Raw genomic sequence first — 17,508 nt, 5'->3', positions numbered from 1 at the left:
ATTTAATTTCATGTCACTATAGTATAAATAGTAAGCAGGATGGTTATTAGTCTAAAACTTAGGTGACTTATTTTCTTAAGTCAATATACATAAAGGCTTTCTATTTGTTTGTTTATGCTATGGATTGGCCATTGTGTATGATGCAGTGCCATTACCCCTGACTGCATATAGCTGCTGGGCCGGCCTATCATTTCCTTAAAAATTAGATTTAAATCATATTTTCCATTAAAAGGAGAATAATAACCTTGAGGGCTTAGACTTGAAAATCACTAATGGAGCTCTGCACAGTACGAGCAATCCAGCAAAACTGAGCAGAGCAGCAACTAAAAGCCCATTTGTCCAAACTAATTCAAACTTGTTTTTACGAATAGGCAAAGCAAGCAGTTAGAGCAGCCATGTGGAATATTTTCCTTATGCTGGTGGGTGCTGAAAAACGATGTAGAGTAACAAGTATACCATACTTCCTATAGAATAAAATGCATTTATTGGTATTCTTTATATGAATGTGATAAATTAGTACAAAGAAAAATTGATTTATTCTTCTAAACTAAATATTATAAGGGTCCAAATTACCATGTGGTCATCATGCATTCACAAATGTGTGGGAATTATTTTGGACAAGAGGTTCCCAGGTACAGGGATCAGAAATGATGGACTAATAGAGGTAATAAACAGAGTGGCCTAAGAAGTTGAGTGGAAACCTGTAAAAATAAAAGGATATGAGCAGTCTTTCAAGAAAGAGGGCAATTTTGCCATGAAAGTTTTAAGAACTGAAATAAGAAGTATAGGACATTTCTGAAGTCATTGTCTTTTCTCTCATTTATAAAGTACCTTGTGACATGACTGAAGAAATAAATGTCCCTTTGGAAAAGGTTTAATTTAGGCTAGTGACTTTTTTTTTAATCCTACTCCAGATATAAGTGTGGGATGAAGGATACTCCTGTTTGATAACCCTGACTTCTATGACAGTTGTTCTCAACCTGTAGGCAGTACCCCCTAATATCCAAATGGAATATCCGACTCTGTGCTTACCTAACAAACCTAAACTAAATGTGATGTATACTCCCATTCTAGGTTGAAATTGAGGATTTCTTTTTTACCTGTTATTTATAAACTGTTTTAAAGAAGAGTAGAACTGTTTGTATTCTAAGAAGAGTGATGATTATGAGCCTTAGCTTTGATGTTCCAGAATGTCATAAAATTTTAAAAGTGAAATTCAATTTACCTCAATTAAAAAAAATCTGCATATCCTGTAGAACTTGCTGAAAAAGTGAAACAACAGTGTTTTAAAATTTAAAAAGGCCAGGAATTACTGTTTTAGATGAACTGATACTGTATTCAAATTTGAAAGAGATAAAATTGATAATCTTCGTTAAAGTTTGATGTGAATATAAATTGAAAACTATTTTCAAAATTGCTTTATATTGACTATATAAATGTGTAAGTTAATGAATAGAAAAGTAATTATAATGATGGCTTTCATATATAATACATATTACAAATTGAACTGCTACTGTTTAAGCACTAAGTTTTAACTTATTTAATACAAAACAATGAAATAGGTATTCTGTAATTATCCTTTTGTATTTTACTGATATAATTATACATATTTCTAGGGTATAATGTGATATTTCATTACATGTATGCAATGTGTAATTATTCTATCAGGGATAGCATACCCATATCTCAGACATTTATTTTTTTGGTCGGGGACATTCAAAATTTTGTTTTCTAGCTATTCAAAAATATGCAGTAAATAAACATTAACTATGGTAACCCTACAGGGCTAGAGAACAACAGAATTTATTCCTCCTATCTAGCTGTAATTTTGTATCCATGAACCACAGTCTCCTTACTCCTCTTTCCCGACCTGTCCTTCCCAGCCTATAGTAACCGCTGTTCTACTCTCTGTTGCTACGAGATCAACTTTTTTAGCTTACACATATGAGGGAGAACATATATATTTATTTTTCCATGCCGGGCTTATTTCAGTTAACATAATGTCCTCCAGGCTTATCCATGTTGCCACAAATGACAGAATTTCATTTTTTATGGTGGAATAGTATTTCATTGTGTATATATGCTACACTTTCCTTATCCATTCATCTGTTAATGGACACTTAGGTCAATATCATATCCTGGCTATTGTGAATAATGCCGCAATAAACATGGGAATGCAGCTCTTTATTTGACATACTGGTTTCCTTTCATGTGGATAAATACCCAGTAGTGGAATTGCTGAAGCTTATGTAGTTCTGTTTTCCATAATGGTTGTAATAACTTACATTCCCACCAACAATGTATGAGTTCCCTTTTCTCTACATCCTTATCAATATTTGCCATTTTTGTCTTTTTGGTAATAGCCATTCTAACTGGGATGAGATGATATTTCACTGTGGTTTTGATTTGCATTTACCTGATAAATAGTGATTTTTCAGCATTTTCTCATTACTTTTGGCCATTTGTATGGCTTTTTTTGAGAAATATGTATTTAGGTCACTTGCCCATTTTAAAATCAGATTCTTTGAGGGTTTTTGGTTTGTTTTTTGTTTTGCTATTGTTTGAATTCATTGTATATTCTGGATATTAGTCCCTTATTAGATGAATAAAATGTTTGTCTCTTCACTCTCTTGATTACTTCCTTCGCTGTTGAGAAGATTTTAGCTTAATATAATGCCATTTATCTAGTTTTACTTTTGTTGCCTAAGTTTGGAGGCTTTATTCATACAATTTTTTGCCTGCTCATGTCCTGATGCATTTCCCCTATGATTTTTTTGTAGTAGTTTCATAGTTTAGTAGTTTCATAGTTTCATAACTCATACATTGTTGGTGGGAATGTAAGTTATTACAACCATTATGGAAAACAGAACTACATAAGCTTCAGCAATTCCACTACTGGGTATTTATCCACATGAAAGATTCAAAGACCATCCTAAACTATGGTCTTTAACCCATTTTGAGTTGATTTTTATATGGTGATAGATAAGAGTGTACTTTCATTCTTTTGCATGTGGATATCCAGTTATCCCAGCACCATTTAATGGAAAGGGTGTTCTTTCCCCAGTATATGTTCTTAATGCATTTGGCAAAAATCAGTTGGCTGTAAATATGTGGATTTATTTCTGAGTTCTCTATTCTGTTCCATTGGTCTATGTGTCTGTTTTTATGCCAGTGCCTTCCTGTTTTGGTTTCTATGGCTATGTAATATATTTTGAAGTCTGGTAATGTGATACCTTCAGCTTTCTTCTTCTGGCTCAGAATTGCTTTGGCTATTTGGAGTCTTATGTGGCACCACACAAATTTTAGGATTGTGTTTTTCTATTTCTGTAGAGAATGTCTTGGCATTTTGACAGGTATTACTTTAAATCTGTAGATTGCTTTGGGTAGTATGGTCATTTAAAAATATTAATCCAATCCATGAACATGAAATTTGTATTTTTACGTGTCTTCCTAAATTTCTTTCATCAGTGTTTTATAGTTTTTTATTGTAGAGAGCTTTCACCTCTTTGATTAAACTTATTTCTAGTTTTTTTTTTTGGCTATTATAAATGGGATTGCTTTCTTGATTTCTTTTTCAACTAGTTTGCTATTGGTATAAAAAAAAGGTCACTGATTTTTGTATGTTGATTTTGTATCTTACAACTTTTCTGAATTCACTTATTACTTCTGACAGTTGTGTTGTGGTATTCTCAGGGTTTTCCTTGTATCCAATCATGTCAACTGCAAACAGGGATAACTTAATCTCTTGCTTTCCAGTTTAGATGCTGTTCATTTCTTTCTGTTGCCTAATTTATCTGGCTAGGACTTCCAGTGCCATGTTGAATAAGGATGGTGAAAATGGCCATCTTTCTCTTGTTCCAGTTCTTTGAGGAAAAGTTTTCAACTTTTTTCCTTTCACTATGATATTAGCTGTGGGTTTGTCATATTGGCCTTTACTGTGTTGAGGTATGTTCCTTCTGCACATAATTTACAGATAATTTTTATCCTGAAGAGATGTTGTATTTTATCAAATGCTTTTTCTGCATCTATTGAGATCATGTGTTTTGTGTTTTTTTTTCTTTCTTTCATTCTGTTCATATGATGTGTCACATTTATTGATTTGCACACATTGAGCCATCCTTGCATTCCTGGGATAAATCCTACTCAATCATGGTGTATAATCTTTTTGATGTGTTGTCATATTTGGTTTGCTAGTATTTCGTTCAAGATGTTTGCATCTATATTTATCAGGAATACTAACCTGTAGATTTTTTTTGTTGTTGTGTCCTTTCTGGTTTTTGGTATTAGGGTAGTTCTAGCCTTGTGGAATACATTTGGAAGAATTCATTCACCTTCAATTTTATTTACTTATTTATTTTTATTATATTAAATTCTAGGGTACATGTACACAATATGCAGGTTTGTTACACAGGTATACATGTGCCATGTTGCTTTGCTGCACCCATCAACTCATCATTTATATTAGGTATTTCTCTTAATGCTGTCTCTCCCTGAGCCCCCCACAGGCCCCGGTGTGTGATGTTCCCCACCCTGTGTCCAAGTGTTCTCATTGTTCAATTCCCACCTATGAGTGAGAATATGCAGTGTTGTTTCTGAGGCCTCTGTTCTGATCCATTGGTCTATAGCTCTGTTTTGGTACTAGTACCATGCTGCTTTGGTTACTGAAGCCTTCTAGTATAGTTGGAAGTCAGGTGGCGTGATGCCTCCAGCTTTGTTCTTTCGGCTTAGGATTGTCTTGGCAATGTGGGCTCTTTTTTGGTTCCATATGAACTTTAAAGTAGTTTTTTCCAGTTCTGTGAAGACAATCATCGGTAGCTTGATGGGGATGGCATTGAATCTACAAATTACCTTGGGCAGTATGGCCATTTTCATGATATTGATTCTTCCTATCCATGAGCATGGAATGTTCTTCCATTTGTTTGTGTCCTCTTATGTCATTGAGCAGTGGTTTGTAGTTCTCCTTGAAGAGGTCCTTTGCATCCCATGTAAGTTGCATTCCTAGGTATTTTATTTTATATGTAGCCATTGTGAATTGAATTCACTCATGATCTGGCTGTTTGTCTGTTATTGGTATTTAGAAATATTTGTGATTTTTGCACGTTGATTTTGTATACTGAGACTTTGCTGAAGTTGCTTATCAGCATAAGGAGATTTTGGGCTGAGACAATGGGGTTTTCTAAATATACAGTCATGTCATCTGCAAACAGGGACAATTTGACTTCCTCTTTTCCTAATTGAATACCCTTTATTTCTTTCTCTTGCCTGATTGCCCTGGCCAGAACTTCCAACACTATGTTGAATAGGAATGGTGAGAGAGGGCATCCTTGTCTTGTGCCGGTTTTCAAAGGGAATGCTTCTAGTTTTGCCCATTCAGTATGATATTGCTGTGGTTTGTCATAAATAGCTCTTATTATTTTGTAGATCCGTCCCATCAATACCTAGTTTATTGAGAGTTTTTAGCATGAAGGGCTGTTAAATTTTGTCGAAGGCCTTTTCTGCATCTATTGAGATAATCGTATGATTTTTGTCATTGGTTCTATTTATGTGATGTATTACATTTATTGATTTGTGTATGTTGAACCAGCCTTGCATCCCAGGAATGAAGCAGATTAGATCATGGTGGATAAGCTTTTTGATATGCTGCAGGATTCACTTTGCCAGTATTTTATCAAGAATTTTTACATCGATACTCATTACGGATATTGGTCTAAAATTCTCTTTTTTTTGTTGTGTCTCTGCCAGGCTTTAGTAAGAGGATGATGCTGACCTCATAAAGTTAGTTAGGGAGGATTCCCTCTTTTTCTATTGACTGGAATAGTTTCAGAAGGAATGGTACCAGCTCTTCTTTGTACCTCTGGTAGAATTTGGCTGTGAATCCATCTGGTCCCGGATTTTTTTGGTTGGTAGGCTATTAATTATTGCCTCAATTTCAGAGTCTGTTACTGGTTTATTCAGAGATTCAACTTCTTCCTGGTTTAGTCTTGGGGGAGGGTATATGTGTCAAGGAATTTATCCATTTCTTCTAGATTTTCTAGTTTATTTGCATATAGGTGTTTATAGTATTCTCTGATGGTAGTTTGTATTTCAGTAGGATCAGTGGTGATATCCCCTTTATCATTTTTTATTGCATCTATTTAATTCTTCTCACTTTTCTTCTTTATTAGTCTTGCTAGTGGTCTATCAATTTTGTTGAGCTTTTAAAAAAAACAGCTCCTGGATTCACGGATTTTTCTGAAGGGTTTTTTGTGTCTCTATCACCTTCATTTCTGTTCTGATCTTAGTTATTTCCTGCCTTCTGCTAGCTTTTGAATGTGTTTGCTCTTGCTTCTCTAGTTCTTTTAATTGTGATATTAGGGTGTCGATTTTAGATCTTTCCTGCTTTCTGTTGTGGGCATTTAGTGCTATATAAATTTCCCTCTACACACTGCTTTAAAAGTGTCCCAGCAATTCTGGAACATTGTGTCTTTGTTCTCATTGGTTTCAAAGAACATCATTATTTCTGCCTTCATTTCGCTATTTACTCAGTAGTCATTCAGGAGCAGATTGTTCAGTTTCCATGTAGTTGTGCCGTTTTGCATTAGTTTCTTAATTCTGAGTTCTAATTTGATTTCACTGTGGTCTGAGAGAGAGTTTGTTGTGATTTTTGTTCTTTTACATTTGGGGAGGAGTGCTTTACTTCCAATTATGTGGTCAATTTTAGAATAAGTGCAATGTGGTGCTGAGAAGAATGTATATTCTGTTGATTTGGGGTAGAGAGTTCTGTAGATGTCTATTAGGTATGCTTGGTGCAGAGCTGAGTTCAAATCCTGGATATCCTTGTTAACCTTCTGTCTAGTTGATCTAATATTGACAGTGGGGTGTTAAAGTCTCCCATTATTATTGTGTGGGAGTCTAAGTCTCTTTGTAGTCTCTAAGGACTTGCTTTATGAATCTGGGTGCTCCTGTATTGGGTGCATATATATTTAGGTTAGTTAGCTCTTCTTGTTGCATTGATCCCTTTACCATTATGTAATGGCCTTTGTCTTTTTTGATCTTTGTCGGTTTAAAGTCTGTTTTATCAGACTAGCATTGCAACCCCTCCAGTTTTTTTTTGCTTTCCATTTGCTTGGTAAATCTTCCTCCATCCCTTCATTTTGAGCCTATGTGTGTCTCTGCATGTGAGATTGTCCTCCTGAGTATAGGATACTGATGGATCTTTACTATCCAGTTTGCCAGTCTGTGTCTTTTAATTGGGGTATTTAGCCCATTTACATTTAAGGTTAATATTGTTATGTGTGAATTTGATCTGTCATTATGATGTTAGCTGGTTATTTTGCCCATTAATTGATGCAGTTTCTTAATAGCATTGATGGTCTTTACAATTTGGCATGTTTTTGCAGTGGCTGGTACTGGTTGTTCCTTTCCATGTTTAGTGCTTCCTTCAGGAGCTCTTGTAAGGCAGACCTGGTGGTGACAAAATCAATCAGCATTTGCTTGCCTGTAAAGGATTTTATTTCTCCTTCACTTATGAAGCTTAGTTTGGCTGGATATGAAATTCTAGGTTGAAAAGTCTTTTCCTTAAGAATGTTGAATATTGGCTCCCACTCTCTTCTGGCTTGTACGGTTTCTGCTGAGAGATCCACTGTTACTCTAATGGAATTCCCTTTGTGGGTAACCCAACCTTTCTCTCTGGCTGCCCTTAACATTTTTTCCTTCATTTCAACCTTGCTGAATCTGACAATTATGTGTCTTGGGGTTGCTCTTCTCGAGGAGTACCTTTTGGTGTTCTCTGTATTTCCTGAATTTGAATGTTGGTTTGCCTTGCTAGGTTGGGGAAGTTCTCATGATTCATATCCTGAAGAGTGTTTTCCAACTTGGTTCCATTCTCCCCATGACTTTCAGGTACACCCATCAAATGTAGATTTGGTCTTTTCACATAGTCCTGTATTTCTTGGAGGCTTTGTTCATTTCTTTTTACTCTTTTTTCTCTAATCTTGTCTTCTTGCTTTATTTCATTAATTTGATCTTCAATCAATCACTGATACCCTTTCTTCCACTTGATTGAATCGGCTATTGAAGCTTGTGCATGCATCACAAAGTTCTCGTGCCATGGTTTTCAGCTCCATCAGGTCATTTAAGTTCTTGTCTACGCTGTTTATTCTAGTTAGCCATTCGTCTAACCTTTTTTCAAGGTTTTTAGCTTCCTTGTGATGGGTGAGAACATCTCCTTTAACTTGAGGAAGTTTGTTATTACTGAGCTTCTGAAGCCTACTTCTGTCAACTCATCAAAGTCATTCTCCATCCAGCTTTGTTCCATTGCTGGCAAAGAGCTGTGATCCTTTGGTGGAGAAGAGGCACTCTGGTTTTTAGAATTTTCAGCTTTTCTGCTCTGGTTTCTTCCCATCTTTGTGGTTTTATCTACCTTTGGTCTTTGATGTTGGTGGCCTACAGATGGGGTTTTGGTATGGATGTCCTTTTTGTTGATGTTGATTCTATTCCTTTCTGTTTGTTAGTTTTCTTTCTAACAGATCCCTCAGCTGTAGGTCTGTTGGAGTTTGCTGGGGGTCCACTCCAGACCCTGTTTGGCTGGGTATCACCAGCGGAGGCTGCAGAACAGCAAATATTGCAGAACAGCAAATATTGCTGTCTGATCCTTCCTCTGGGAGCTTCGTCCCAGAGGGGTACTGAGCTGTATGAGGTGTCTATCAGCTCCTAGTGGGAGGTGTCTCCCAGTTATGCTACAAAGGGGTCAGCAACCCACTTGAGGAGGCAGTCTGTCCATTCTCAGAGCTCAAATGCCATGCTGGGAGAACCACTCCTCTCTTCAGAGCTGTCAGACAGGGCTGTTTAAGTCTTCAAAACTTTCTGCTGCCTTTTGTTCAGCTGTGCCCTGCCCACAGAGATGGAGTTTATAGAGGCGGTAGGCTTTGCTGAGCTGTGGTGGGCTCCCCCTAGTTCAAGCTTCCCAGCCGCTTTGTTTACCTACTCAAGCCCCGGCAATGGCAGATGCCCCTCCCCCTGCCAGGCTGCAGCTTTGTAGGTTGATCTCAGACTGCTGTGCTAGCAGTGAGCAAGGCTCCGTGGGCATGGGACTCACTGAGCCAGGCACAGGAGAGAAGCTGCTGGTCTGCCAGTTGCTAAGACTGTGGGAAAAGTGCAGTATTTGGGCAGAAGTATCCCCTTTTTCCAGGTACAGTCTGTCACAGTCTGTCATGGCTTCCCTTGGTTAGGAAAGGGAAATCCCCCAACCTCTTGTACTTCACAGGTGAGGTGATGCCCCGCACTGCTTTGGCTTGCCCTCTGTGAGCTGCACCCACTGTCCAACCAGTCCCAATGAGATAAGCCAGGTACCTCAGTTGGAAATGCAGAAATCACCCATCTTCTGCATCTATCACACTGGGAGCTGCAGACCAGAGCTGTTCCTATTCACCCATCTTGGAATGGACCTGAAAGGCTTGGTCCTGACCACCAAAGAAATACTTTACCAGCTCCTGCAGTGTCTATTCTTCCATCTGTGCATAGACTTGCATGGCCATTATGGAGGATCTTTTAAGCTAGGTTGCTGGCCAGTTTCTTTCCTTCAATTTTAAAAAATAGTTTGAGTATAATTCATGTTAGTTCTCTAAAACTTTGGTAGAATTTGCAGTGAAGCCATCTGGTTTTTATTTTCTAGAAGAAACAGGCAAAGAGTAGAAAATAACCTGCTCAAGATCATGCAGGCAACAGGCAGCAGAACCAGGCTTTGAAACTGGGAAGTCTAATTCCAAAGTTTCTGAGAATAGGGAGGTAAAAACTTAAATGAGTTTAATGTCCGTAATGCAGAAGCAAGGTAAAGAATTAAAAATATGAGACCAAAGTTGAGGTAAAGGTAAGATAAAAGCAGGGGAGATCTTCCCTTTCCACAGAGAAGCATCAGCTGCTTGCCAACATTTCCCTGAAATGTGTGCATTAGCTACATACATTTTCTATAAAAAACAAAAAAGAAAACTCTTCAAAAAAAAAAAGTCTAAAGACCACTTCATGTATATTAACCATACCAACATTACTAAATGTTAACATTTAAAGCATTATACCTTCTAGAATAAGAATGAAGTAAATTATAGTTACAATTAGATATATTTTCTCATTAATCGCTAACTATGTTGATTCCTATTTTCTCTTTTCTAATTATAGTTTCAGAGAGAAAATTAACCTCTATTTTTTTATACCGCTTTGATTTTTTTCTGTTAAAAATGTCAAATCTTGTCCATAGCTAGGGAATAAAGACTTCACAAAAGTTCTGATTCTCCTCATTCTCTTCTGAAGTGAAGATCGCATTTATTGTGTTTTTTTTTTCCCCTGCACCCTTAGCAAGCTGCCTTTCTTGCCCTTAGTAGCAGAAAGATATGTCACCTTTTAAATACCTATTTCTAAAAACTGCTCTGAGCTTTCCTCCTGGAAATAGGGTATAGACAAATAAGGTAAAATTTTAGTCATATACATGTGCTTGCTTGTAATGTCTTATTTTAAAAAGAAAGGAATAATTTTCTTCTTTTAAAAGAGAATACCTTCACTGAATCAAAGGCATTATACCTAATCTTTGATTTCTTAAAATTTTTCTTGGTTTACCTGTAGCAACCTGACCATTTTAAATGCTGCCTTTGATTTGTTTTCCAGAGGCAACATATGAATACTTTAAATAAAAAGCAAACTTATTTTATTTTCAAAATAATGTAAAAGGTATTTTACAGCCATGAGACCAGGATTGTTCTTTGTCTTCATACAGACAGAGAAAAAAATGATTTAATTCAAATTTTTATATATTGTACTCAAATTGTTCAACATATTAAAATATCTTCACTTTGCCTTTTCTCTGAAGACCTAGAATTACTGTGCTTTTAAATTACCACAACATTCACAGTTCCAATCACTTCAAAGTTGCGGCAAGCATCATTATGCCTCTAAGGGAAAATTGAACTAATGCCCTCAAACAGCACAGTGTTTATTAACTTAAGTAACCATTATAAATGAGAATGGAATCAGGCAATCTATTACAGGAGCATTTGGTGTTGAGCTGATAAGGGCTGTCACATAATTACATATATAAAGATATAGTAATCATTTTTATTAAGGGTGGTGCAAAAGTAATTGTGGTTTTTGCCACTGCAAAACCGCACTTTACTGCAAAACCGCAATTACTTTTGCTCCAACCTAATATGTGTTGTTAGAATGATGATATTTCAATAAGAAATATACCCAAATCTTATGCCAAGATCATTTTTACTGTCTTCTCAAATAATAGATATTAAAAAATCAACATATGATGCAAAACTCAATGTACTGAATATTTCAGCTTTCTATTAATATGAGCTGTGTGAATTCTATATTCATATTCCATGTGATTTTTTTGTTGTTAGCAATAATTAAAATACTTTAATGTGTTTAGGACTTTTTAAACAATGTACACTATTATATTTTACCCTGAATTGGGTAATACTCGTTTCTTTTCCAGAATTGGGTAGTATTTTTATATCGGAAGCTGAATTAGGCATGTATTAACTCCACTTGAGAGGAAACCAAGCCCCAAAGAGGTTAAATGATCCATCCTGTTGGGATTCAGGCTAGGTATTGAACCCAAAACTGCAGAAGACATTTGGCAACATAATAAGCATATTAGGACTAAGTGACATGAGTTATTGGGGGAAAAATATAGAAAACGATTGTGTTCCTTTTGAGATAAAGCATATATTAGGTAAGTTTAGTCACTTACAGCTATTTGTAGTGTATTGAATTTTTTTTTTTTTTTTTTTTTTTTTTTTTTTTTTTTTTTTTTTTGAGACAGAGTCTCACTCTGTCAGCCAGGCTGAAGTGCAGTGGCATGATCTTGGCTCACTGCAACCTCTGCCTTCCGGGCTCAAGCAATTCTCCTGCCTCAGCCTCCCAAGTAACTGGGATTACAGGGGTGTGCCACCATGTCCAGCTAATTTTTGTATTTTAGTAGAGACGGGGTTTCACCATGTTGGCCAGGCTGGTCTTGAACTCCTGACTTAAGGTAATCCACCCACCTCGGCCTCCCAAAGTGCTGTGATTACAGGCATGAGCCACTGTGCCTGGCCTATTGAATATTTTTAAAATGTATAATTGTTATCCATCTCTCCATTACTCTCAGTTTCCCTGATTTTCCTATGACCAAATGTGTACATGTGTTGATTTTTTTGTGTTTATTACATAGCCTGCTAAAGTCTGTGAAGTAACTTTCTTTCATCTCTGTTTTAGTTTGTGCCATTCAGGGATTATATTGACAGAAGCGGAAACCACGTATTGAGCATGGCTAGATTGGCGAAAGACGTCCTAGCTGAGATCCCTGAGCAGTTTCTCTCCTATATGAGAGCCCGAGGAATCAAGCCATCACCTGCGCCTCCCCCATACACCCCACCTACACATGTGTTACAGACTCAAATATGACTGCGCTCTGAAATGCTAATGTCACTACAAATCAGAACTGCTGAGTTAATGCTTTGTGCCTGGTGCTCTATGATGAACCAGGCAATGGGATACTTTTCTCAGTTTGGTTTCAGCAGTACTGGTTAATGTGCTTTCCTGGATCCAAAATTAAATCTATTCCTAAACCAAAACTGTAAATATGGTTGTTGCATGAGCAACAGAAAAATTGTTTAAATGCTTGAAGCAAAGTACAGATGTCTTCTCTAAATCTTTTTTTTTTTTTTTTTTAACAGAAACAGCTAATTTCCAATGTATTGTTGGGAAAAGCACAAACTATGTTTTAACTCAAATATTGTCTTCGACTGCTATGTGTATAGGAAAGCAGTCTCTGTATCAATGTTTACATGTTACTACTTTTTAAATTTCAATACTTTTATAATCGTTCTTAAGAATAAGAGTTTTGAATACTGAATCCTTTGTCTTCTAAATTGCAATAGCTATAATCACAAGAGCAATATCTCTTTGAATGACTGTCTGGACAAACACAATTGCAAATAAGGGAAGGGAAAAATGCTTTTCTATTTCTCAGTAACTGGATTGTCTTAAGAAACTACATCTGCTTAATAATCAGTTTCTCAGCAATGTTTGCTGAGTATGGGAGTCTAAGCCTGGCAGATGTGTCTCCTGGTTGAACATGCACTTTTCATGGAGTTTGGTTTCTAAATTTAGACCGCAGTTGGTTTGTGTTTTGTAACACTAAGTAGAAATTAGAAAAAGTCAAACATTGTGATCTATAAATGCACAGAAAATGCTTTGTAAAAAGTAGCATCCTGATATAATAATGCTATTTAGAAAGACTGAAACCAAGACTATTTAACTGTGAACCATGTAGCAGATGTTTTAAACTTTTTATTCCATTATATCTTGTCTAGATATTTTAATTCAAAGGGATACTGGCTCTCTTGATTGGGATTTCTTGTTATCACCATTCCATGTTGCCACACAAGGTGCACAGGCTGGAAGTCTTTTGTGAAATTCTCAGTTAAATATATACAACTCTGTGACTTAGTGCACAACACATTTGTGAAATAACCTACTCCTATATACTGACCTGCCTGTCCACGAATAATTGTAAAGAGTTTTGCATGTACAGTTTTACAAGAATTACAGTTTTGTGAAGTTGTGTCTAAATTAAAGCATTTCTTTAGAACAAATGGCCTTAAATTCTCACAGAATTCCTGGAAATGATTGTGAATTGCCTTCAAATAATAGAAAAGTGTATTTATTGTGTGTGTGTGTGTAAAAAAGTAACTGCTTTATAATATTTTTTCCTTACCTATATATTCTATTTAATACTTGGTTTATTTCTACTGTACATTGTTTTCTTTGTCCCAAGTTGACCTAGGGTGACTTTTATAAGCATGAAACTATTTTACTGGAAAGAATATATACATCCACATATCTAACAGTATCCATGTTACATAACTATGTAATACTCAATTGTCCATTTTTAATTATGTATTAAAATCTTTAAATCATAACTTTTGTACATTTCATGTATGAATGACAATAGAGTTTGATGATTTCATTTACTGATCTTATTTATGCCAGTACAGTGTATAACCTGCAGATTTTTAAATTTACCTTTATCAACCCATAAAACAAAAATAAATAAGATCAATATTCTTTTCTTCTTGTCAAACATCAGTTATTTTTTTGAACTGTCCAGAGAAAACAAAAGTTATACAATTCCTTGTATAAATAATAGTTTGCTCAAACCTAGTGGGAGTAAATGGCCAGGAATGAAGCAGTTTCTCTTTACAAATGTTATCATTTATATGGCTGAGAATGATAATCAGAAACTTATGTGATGTTAATGCTATATATAAGATTAGAAAACACTTAAATCTTGTGTCTTCATTGCAAAAATGTAGTAAACCAAGATTGGAGGGATTAAGTGATGTATCCAAGACTATATAACTAGAGAAGAGCTCATTACCATTGTGGAAATATTTGTTACAACTTAAATTTTGTTAGTTGCTGTTAGGTGCTATGCAATAGGAAATCACAGAGACGTGTTCCATAAAGGCAAATGCATAGTAATAGTTGTGCATACAAGCTGGTTATCAGGGATGTTCACACAGGAATGAGCAACAAGAAAGGTATGTATTGAGAAGGGGTGATAGATTCAAGTCATTAAACCTGCTGCAGAAGTCAGTCTTCAACTGGTGCCCTCAAGAACCCCAAAGACTTTGGGCACTGTCCTATCTTTCTCATTTCCTTCCTCTCTAATGGAAGCCTCTAATTATCATTTGAACTCCAGAATGAACTCTTGGTGTTATTTTCAAGTATCTGCATCATCTGATTTTGCCCAGTTATGTAATACCAATTCCCATTGCTTCTCAAATGAATATTAAAACTAACCAGGCCTACCTCATTCCTTTTCCACAACCACTCTGAGTTTACCTGGAGTCGTCTATAGTGTTCATACTCTGTTCTTTCATCAGGCCCTCTCCTCTGGTCTTTACCTGAGGATATCCTTTGCACTTTCTGTCTCAAGCCCCAGCTCCTCTGAACCTTGTTCTTTAAAACTTCAATGCTAACAATAATAATCAGTACTTTCTATGAGCTCATCTTTGTATTGCATTTTAGCATATTAATTGCCTCAGATTATTTCTAAACTATTTTACTTTATCTGGGGCATCTTGTCTCTCCATCCTTATAGAATAGTATTTAATGGCACCTAGATATAGGTAAATTTTAAAAGCTTCCCAGTTTATTGTAATGTGTAGCTAGAGTGTGAAATTACTGCAACTAAAGACTATTGGATGACTCAATTACTACTTTTTGAATTATCTCTTCCAACATGGAATATCAAGAGAAAAGAAGAGGTGGGTATGACTCTGGTGGTGGTGAATGTGGGAAGAGAGGGGATTCAGGATTAGGGTTGGAGCATAGATTGTTTTGTTTTTCGGGCTCAGGGAAGATAACAGATGGACTCATACACTTTTTTTTTTTATTACTGTGTCATCATCAACTTAGGAAATAAAGACCTCTCACAAGGATGAGGTGGATGTCGTTATTTCTTAGAAGACCTGAAATGTGAAATATTTTACTGAAGAGCATACCTTTTTCTTTCAGCTTGTGTGAATTTTAGTTATTTGATGCCTTTGTGTTACATATATCTGTAATTGAGACAGTGGCCAGATTCTTCATAAACTCAGAGTAAAGAATAATTTTTGTGATTAGCACAAATCACATACATTTACCGATAAATAAGCAGCTGAGTTGAGGATCAAATAGGTTTCCTTTGAGTGCATGTGGAGTATTACCTATGAAGATGGAAAAGATGGAAATCTACTTGCAAAAAATCACACTTGTGCAGAGCTTTCTCATCAGTGTGTTAACAGACAATTTACAAAGTCATGCCTTCCAGATGGGCTACAGGTATACACCTTGTGGTGGTGCATAGTGCCTGGGGTAATTGGAGCTCCCAGCTTCCATCATGTTCATTGGCTAACCTCAGGATATTTTAACAAACATTCCCATTTTTAATGTGTGTCTTTAAAGGTAGGGAAGCACTGCATTACAGAGATTATTTCTTAAATAACCTCTGCTTACAGTTCCACCTTCATTTTTTGTACTTATATTCCCTACCATATTTATACTAAAATTAAATTGAAAGAGGATTCACATACAATTCCTTGGCAAATGTATTGTAGCAAATAAAGTTCAGAGGAATAAGACATGAATGTCCTCATGAGAATTTTTTTTTTTTTTTTTGCATTAATCTTGTTTATCTTTTTACAGTGTATTATAGAATTCCTGGGAAAATTTTCTTGCCTTTTTCACCACCTTCTTCATAAACATTTTACCACTCACAGAAATAGTGGATCACCAGATGACCCAGAGGACATCAAAGCATAGAGTCAAAGGGATTCAACCTTGTTATTGCCTTAGAATAAACACAGTTCTAGAAGACATCCTCTTCTCCTCACCATGACTGTTCCCCTCACCCCACTTTCCCACCAAGTATAATTCTGTTTGCTCTATCGAAACCTGAGCATCATTTAACAATAGGCAGTCTTTCATTTTACAAAATACTGGGATGTGCTGAGATCAGAAACATGGGTCTTAAGAATAAGCACATTTTAAAAACATATTGACATAATTCTTTGCACCAAATTTTTTTTCTAAAAAAAACCTTTCTTCATCAGATCTTACTTACTTAGATATGACTTTGATAAGGGAAGACTTGGTATATCATGAACATACACATGGTTTAAAGGGCTTCCTTCAGAGGAAATAGAGAAGCAACAAACAAGTATTTTCTTATGAGTTATTGCCTAAGCTATGTTTATAACTCTTAGGAGATGATTATTCTAGCAATGCTCACCTCCTAGATTTCCTATTTTTAACCTGGAATAGGAGATACCAAGTAGAAGTACTTTCCCAACACAGACTAGCCCATAACAAAATTATTTTCTTTAAATGGATATGACCCCACCCCGGCTACCATTTCACTGTATAGAATCTTACTTTTCTTCTTTAAGCAAAATATGCTAACATAATACACAGAAGTCTCCAAATATAATGTCTGTACTAAGATTATCTCAAAGACATAATAGTTCTAATTCATATCACAAACTTCTGAGCAATATTTGAGGCAATATATTCACACCTCATCACTTAGGGTTATTGCTTACCTCATACTTCATCAGCGCACCCCCAACTCCAACAGCCAACCTTGCTCTTATTTTCTGGGCTTTAGAGATGCTCTGAATGTCAAACTCTAAGAGGAAAATGACCACTGAACTCTGACTATGGAAAGAGCAAAAGCAAACTGATCGAAAGATTTGCTCATTTAGTTTTAAAGCGATAGTGGCCATGACCTCATGATTTTCTCACCACAAAGTTATTCACCAATATGATTTCCATGAAACAGGCCTGCTGGCCATTCCTAATGTATTTAGATAAGCTGATTTCATACAGATGGGATTTGCTATCAGTCAAATGGGTGGATATCATTGACCTCACAAATTAGGGGGAAGGATAAAGGAATAAATATGCTTAAGGTTGGTTTAAAAATAGCTACTCTTTCAAAGA

General features: G+C 36.0%; 1 protein-coding gene across 1 annotated transcript in view; it reads left to right on the top strand.

Moving 5' to 3' along the window:
• LOC108519001 (copine-8-like) overlaps positions 1–14,091 on the top strand; it is a 262,053-nt gene extending 247,962 nt beyond the window's left edge. The window contains 1 exon segment of the mRNA XM_017857756.1: positions 12,235–14,091. Within this exon segment, the coding sequence (XP_017713245.1) occupies positions 12,235–12,423 (189 nt within the window). The 3' untranslated portion in view covers positions 12,424–14,091.
• The last annotated feature ends 3,417 nt before the right edge of the window (positions 14,092–17,508 follow it).

Source organism: Rhinopithecus bieti, unplaced genomic scaffold, assembly GCF_001698545.2.
Source record: "Rhinopithecus bieti isolate Rb0 unplaced genomic scaffold, ASM169854v2 scaffold_2721, whole genome shotgun sequence".
NCBI classification, from domain to species: Eukaryota; Metazoa; Chordata; class Mammalia; order Primates; family Cercopithecidae; genus Rhinopithecus; species Rhinopithecus bieti.
Note: the sequence above shows the minus strand (reverse complement) of the source record. Positions and strands in the feature narration are given on the sequence as shown.